Raw genomic sequence first — 6,682 nt, forward strand, 5'->3', positions numbered from 1 at the left:
AAAATAGGCAAATCATGACATAGACCCAAGAATTACTCATTAGATGCAGCAACAGAGAAATGTTATTTCAAAAGGGAGGATTCAAAATTGTGGTACAATATGACAGCTCAACAAGGGGATTGCAATATATTACAAAAGTTTTAATAGTAGTATTCTATGTGGAATTGTAGCAGAAATGTTTTCATCCCCTCAAACTCTCGGCAATGTTACGTGGTTTTTACATGGTTTGGGATTAGGGAGAACAGTAAAGGCATTTTTTATGTTAAATTACAAATGTCGCAGCCACCATGAAAGTTCTTTAAATTCGTCCCTCCCAAAGGAGCAAACTTCGTTTTTCGGGTTCAGGGCTTGGAACGTGGGTGCGCGCAAAGGTAAGCAGTCAGGAGCTGAGGGCGAGTGCCCCACCGCTGCGCCCACAGCCCCACCCCAGGATCCCACCAGCAGCCCAAGGGAAGGACCACCAAGCGAGGGCGAGGCCACAGCCCAGAGTACAGTGACCACTCCAAGGTCATCATCGAGCCCACAGACGCAGCTCGGCTGGGACTAGGCCTACTCAACTCTGACTCCGGGTCTCGCCTTCGCCCCTCGCCCCGTCCCGAGCCGAGCCGAGCCGAGCCGAGCCGAGCCGAGCCGAGCCGAGCCGAGCCGAGCCGAGCCGCGACCCCACTGCTCCCAGAGGTTCCGCCACGGCGAATCCCCATGCTGGGTCGTAGCAGCCGCTACAGCTCCCGGACTCGGAGCTGGGCGCCTCTGCCCCTTGGCTCGGGTCAAGACCCCCGAGCGCTGCACCGCAGCGTAACCTAGACCAGACCCCTCTTCCTTTTTCGCCCTCTCAACCCAGCTTTTCCCGACTCCGGGAAGAACCGGGAAGAGAAGGCGGAGGGGAGCGAGGCGCCGCCGGATAAATACTGTGGCCCGGCTCCGCCCACCGACCTCACTTCCGCCCCGCGGCAAGATGGCGGCGCTCGGGCCCTGCCACGCAGACTTCCGCCGGGCGCAGAGACCCCGGGCGTTCTGCGGGCCGCGAAGGAGGTGAAGTCGGGACGCGCGTGGTGTGGAGCCACATCCCGGGTACGCAGGGGTGCGTCTCTGCCTCGTGCCTGGCCTGGGGCCTGGGCTGAGAGCGAGCCAAGGGCTCTGACTGGGTGGTCCGGGGAGTCTTGCCACGTGGAAAGGAGGGACGCACTGACTGGGGGGGCGAGAGGCCACGTGGGTGGGGTTCCGCCCAGGGTCCGTGTATCCGCCCCCTCGAGTGACTGTTGCCCCTTTCCTTCCTTTCTCCCAGGCAAAATGTCGCAAGGAAACGCTGCGGGCGAGCCGAGTGCTCCGGGAGGTCCCCGCCCCCTCCTCTCGGGGGGACGGGGGCTTATCGGGCGGCGACCGGCGCCTCCACTCACTCCAGGTCGCCTTCCCTCCATCCGCTCCAGGGACCTCACCCTTGGAGGAGTCAAGAAGGTACCCCGATGGCACCTTTCTAAAGAAACCCTGCTACCTTGAATTCCGGGACCCTGGGGTTCAGCTGATGTTCACGTAGGGCCTACCGTGTGCCAGGCTTGGAATTGGGCCTAACGAAACTCGCCCCCAGACTTCTGCTGACACATTCTAGGGAGTTTGCCTACGTTCAGGTCCAGATACTGGGTGCGGGATGCTGACCTGGTTCTCAGAGATGGCTGAAGGGCAGAGAATCCTAATTATTTCCCAAGCAACTTGAGCAGGGCTTATTTACCTTTTTTTTTTTTTAAATGTGTTTTGGACACTTTTAAGAAACCCATGAAGGCCAGCAGGCAATGAATCCTAGGCAGGACATTGGAGGCTCTGTGTCCTTTTCTGTTGTGTTTATGATTGTAGATGTAAGTATAGCCCTGAAATTTATCCCACCCCCTAGGGTGGGCGCTGTAATAGAAGCATAAAGCAGCCAGTTTTCAAAGACTTGTTTGCCTTTGGAAATGCTGGTGGCAGTCTGGGAGTGCTGGCCGACTGACTTCCTAATTGAACCTTGCTGCTAGTGCTCTTCCCTATGATACCTTATGGTTTCTATAGCAATTTGATGACCGGAAGTGAGATTAGACAAATAAGTTTTCAAAGTCTTCAGGGCTCTCCTTGGAGAGAGCAGAGCTGAGGCTGCTACCTTGAATAGGTTTTGGTGCCCTGTTCTGTAAGCCCACAGCTATCCAGACAGGGTGTTTGTCCCTCTTACGTACACGTCTGTCTCTTTAAATCATTGACAACCATGGGGAAGGTAGAATGACCTTTGAGAATGTTCATTTTTCTCTCTACTTTGGGATCAGAACTTACCAAATCAGTGACTCCCGTATTTTATTTTCAGAAAACCTTCACCCCAAATATCATCAGTCGGAAAATCAAGGAAGAGTAAGTAGCTGGGCCTTCTAAAAACTTTCCCCTTATTGCTCTGATTTTGGGTCTTCTGGGAAATAATTAGGGATGTGTCTCAGAAATCTAAATTTGTGTATTAATTTTTTTCACTAGTGATTTTTGGACCCTGGTTTCCAGGTGATTCTAATGTGCAAGTTCAAAAAAATACTGATGGCCTGGAAGTCCGTCTCTAGAAATAGTGGATTTTACTTTTATGCAATGAAACAGAATGATTATCTTTTACAGCTAGAGTTGAGAGGCACTAGTTTAGACAAAAAAATGGGTCAGGTTTTCACTTACATTCTTTTGTATTACAACCTTCTTGCTTTCAAGCAGTACTAAAAAGTCCACATTTTGGGGCAGTCTATAATTCAGTTTTTGAGTTGTAGTTCTAATGCATATTCTTAAGCAAGAAGGTAAAATGTAAAGCAAACTGAAGGGACACTGCCCCATCAAGGAAATAGAAAAGGTGCTAGACTTAGGGTCTAATTCTGCTTCTTCTGCTACAGCTCATTAATTCTCCACTCAGGTGGAGTAGAGTCGTGTGGTAGAGTAAGACCAGTTCTCTGAGGTAGAGTGAGTGAGTGGTTTCCCTAACTCCATTCTGTTTTCCAGGCCCAAGGAAGAAGTAACCATCAAGAAGGAGAAGCGTGACAGGGATAGAGACCGACAGCGAGAAGGGCATGGACGGGGCCGGGGCCGTCCAGAAGTGATCCAGTCCCATTCCATCTTTGAGCAGGGTCCAGCTGAAATGATGAAGAAAAAGGGTACAGAGCTTCTGGGGTTCCGGGAGGAAGGAATCAGTGGATTTCAGTCCAGACTGCCCAAGAGAAGGGCAAGGGCAGTATAAGTCCCCTGCTTCCAGTTCAGTTTTCCTTGCTGTTGGCCTCTTCCGTACCTCTGGTGAACTGAATGATTTCCCACAGGGAACTGGGATAAGACAGTGGATGTGTCAGACATGGGACCTTCTCATATCATCAACATCAAAAAAGAAAAGAGGGAGACAGATGAAGAAACGAAACAGATCCTGCGCATGCTGGAGAAGGATGATGTAGGTACCACTTGGCCAGGAGGAATGGGCTTCTGGGGAACCAGGCTTGGGGGAATAAGAGCTCTCTGATATCCTGGAAGCCTGTGAACAGCAAGAATCTTCAGTCAGAAGAGGCTGTGGTGGTCTTCAGTCCAGGTATGTGTGCATGCTAGCCAGACCATGTGACCTCCTGACTCTTCCCTGGTAGTTCATCGATGACCCTGGGCTGAGGAATGACACTCGAAACATGCCTGTGCAGCTGCCGCTGGCCCACTCAGGGTGGCTTTTTAAGGAAGAGAATGAAGAGCCAGATGTTAAACCTTGGCTGGCTGGCCCCAAGGAAGAGGACATGGAGGTGGATGTACCTGTTGTGAAAGGTACTCTGTGTACATTAATGTTTCCTCTCCTTCCCTGTGGCTGCCCCCCAGGACTCCACTCCCAGAATGAGCCTCCCAGATTCATAAGCAGGTCCTCTCCCATTCTGGCTATAAAATACATGACCTGAACAGGGACATTGAATTCTCACTCTCAGAAGGTTCATGCTGACATGGATCTGTGGGCCTAGCCTCAGATGCTCCTTTTTAAATAAGCCGCATAACTCCTGGATCCTTCATAACTAGTGATTCCCTCCCACTTCGTGGCTGAGTGACAGTGAAGCAGAGGGGGATGAAGGGAAGAGTACAATGAGATGGCCACTTCATAACCCTTCCATTTGTGTTCCCTTGGGCAGTGAAAGAGGAGCCCCGAGATGAGGAGGAGGAGGCCAAGATCAAGGCTCCTCCCAGGACAGCCAGAAAGACCCCGGGCCTCCCAAAGGACGTATCTGTGGCAGAGCTGCTCAGGGAGCTGAGCCTCACCCAGGAAGAAGAGCTGCTATTCCTTCAGCTACCAGACACGCTCCCTGGCCAGCCACCTACTCAGGACATCAAGCCTATCAAGACAGAGGTGCAAAGCGAGGATGGCCAGATGGTGGTTATAAAGCAGGAGAAAGACCGGGTATGCACGGGAGTGAGCTCTGTGAAAATGCCAGGGGCATCAGGAAGGGAAACAGTGAGCTCTTGGGGAAGCAGAGGTATACCACCAAAGCCAAAATGTTGTTCTCTCTACCCACAAGGGACTTGGGGCTTTGTATTTCAACCCCTATCATGTCTGTGTTTACTTTTTTTTTATTTTTTTTAAGATTTTATTTATGGGACGCCTGGGTGGCTCAGTTGGTTAAGCAGCTGCCTTCGGCTCAGGTCATGATCCCAGCGTCCTGGGATCAAGTCCCACATCAGGCTCCTTGCTCCGCAGGGAGCCTGCTTCTCCCTCTGCCTCTGCCTGCCATTCTGTCTGCCTGTGCTCGCTCTCTCTCCCTCTCTCTGACAAATAAATAAAATCCTAAAAAAAAAAGAAAAGATTTTATTTATTTATTTGACAGAGATCACAAGTAGGCAGAGAGAGAGAAGGAAGCAGGCTCCCCGTGGAGCAGAGAGCCCGATATGGGGCTCGATCCCAGGACCCCGGGATCATGACCTGAGCCAAAGGCAGAGGCTTAACCCACTGAGCCAACTAGGCACCCCGTGTGTTTATTTTTTATAATGAAATATTTTGAACATACGTGGATGAGAGAACATAAATGCTCATGTACCATCCCTCCACCGGAGCAGTTACCAGTATTTTGTCCATTTGTTGATCTGTTTGCTGTGCGTTTTGTCATTCAGCCAATGGCAGGGAGCCCTGGGGAAAGGTCCTCTGGAGGAGCTCATTCTAACCTCTGCTGCTGATGCTTTCCTTTGGAAAAGGTGTCATTCATAGAGGATGGAGGAAACAGCTCCTTACCCTGTTTCCGTCTTCTGATTCTCTCCGCAGGAAGCCAGGCTGGCAGAGAATGTGTGTACCCTGGCTGACCTGACAGAGGGTCAGGTTGGCAAGCTGCTCATCCACAAGTCAGGAAAGGTGCAGCTCCTCCTGGGCAAGGTTACTCTAGACGTGACAATGGGAACCGCCTGTTCCTTTCTGCAGGTGAGAGCCCGTAAGGGTAGTAGTAGGGGCTCCTTAAGAGGTAAGGAGTGTTGAGGGGTCCACCAAGGGAGAAGCATTCTCGGAGTTATCGCATGAAAATCAGGACTGAGTAACAGGCCATGTAGCTTCGGTTCTCATCGCTGTCTCTGTTGATTTGCAGGAGCTCGTATCCGTGGGCCTTGGAGACAGTCGGACTGGTGAGATGACGGTCCTGGGACACATAAAGCACAAACTTGTATGTTCCCCCGATTTTGAGTCCCTCTTGGATCACAAACACCGGTAAAATGAGCAGATGGAGGATGATGGTGACTGTGCCCACGGCTGCTGCCTGCTCCAGACGTTTTGTTCTCAAATCTGTGCGACCCAGAAGGGGCCTGTTGAGCCCACCCACTCCAGCCTTTGGCAGCCATTGTCCCAGTTTCCCCCACAGAGCCCACGTGGCTCCCTCCCACGGCAGCTGTGAATGGCACAGTGGCCTTCCCACAGCATGGATCCTGCACATCCTCGCTGCTGGGGGACTTGTCCCTTCTATTTATTTTTATATTTATGTCTTATCTCTTCGAGTGACTGTACCCTCCCCAGGTAGAGAGGGGAGGGTCTGTGGGAAAGTCCATGCTCCTCCTTTTGCTGACTGGCTTGTTCTCAGGGTAGGAAGCGTAAGGACTGTTGCTGCTTTTGCTCCCTTCTCTTTTTTCCAAGAAGCATTGTTGGAGAGAGCAGAGAATTTTTGAGTCTGGGACTCAGTGCTTAATCCCAGCTCCATCAGTTACTAGCTGTGCGACCTTGGACAAACTAACCTCTCTGAGCCTCATATTCCTCATGGGACAAAAATGAGGATAATACCTACCTCACAGGGTTGGTGTGAGGATGAAGTGGAATGCTGTAGGTGAAAACTCCTTGCACAAGGCCAGATAAACACAGTGGGCACTCAATAAATGTTAGTTTCCCTTCCCTTTGCCTGAGTCTGTTTTCAAACAAAATAGAGATTCCAGGAATCTCTCAGAAGACGTGTCTAGAGCTGCTCTCTCCCTGCCTCCTGACTGCACGTGCCATTCCCCTGGGCCCAGAAGCTCTGAAGATACAGGTTCAGGCAGCTCTGCCCATTTTCTCTTGAACACTCTTAGCTAAGTGCCTCCTGTTCAGTGCAGTGAGGTGCTAGCTGCAGGTTCTACTGGAGGTGAATTCAGAGACTCCTTCCAGCACCCTACATTTGCCTTTGGGAGACATTGGCGGGGCAGGGGTTGCCAGGACTCATCCCCCACCCCCAAGCCCTGC

The 6,682-nt window shown here is 51.4% G+C and overlaps 1 protein-coding gene across 1 annotated transcript; it reads left to right on the top strand.

Moving 5' to 3' along the window:
• The first annotated feature begins 916 nt into the window (after positions 1 to 916).
• On the top strand, positions 917 to 6,358 carry POLR3D (RNA polymerase III subunit D). Its single transcript, XM_004763302.3, has 9 exons — positions 917 to 1,071; positions 1,286 to 1,455; positions 2,327 to 2,370; positions 2,989 to 3,140; positions 3,300 to 3,424; positions 3,612 to 3,780; positions 4,134 to 4,399; positions 5,255 to 5,407; positions 5,568 to 6,358. The coding sequence occupies exons 2-9, from the start codon at positions 1,291 to 1,293 to the stop codon at positions 5,688 to 5,690; spliced, it is 1,197 nt and encodes a 398-aa protein (XP_004763359.1). The 5' UTR covers positions 917 to 1,071; positions 1,286 to 1,290; the 3' UTR covers positions 5,691 to 6,358.
• Positions 6,359 to 6,682: the final 324 nt, after the last annotated feature.

The sequence above is a fragment of the Mustela putorius genome, unplaced genomic scaffold (genome assembly GCF_011764305.1).
Source record: "Mustela putorius furo isolate JIRA1106 unplaced genomic scaffold, ASM1176430v1.1 tig00003937_pilon_pilon_pilon, whole genome shotgun sequence".
Classification (NCBI taxonomy): domain Eukaryota; kingdom Metazoa; phylum Chordata; class Mammalia; order Carnivora; family Mustelidae; genus Mustela; species Mustela putorius.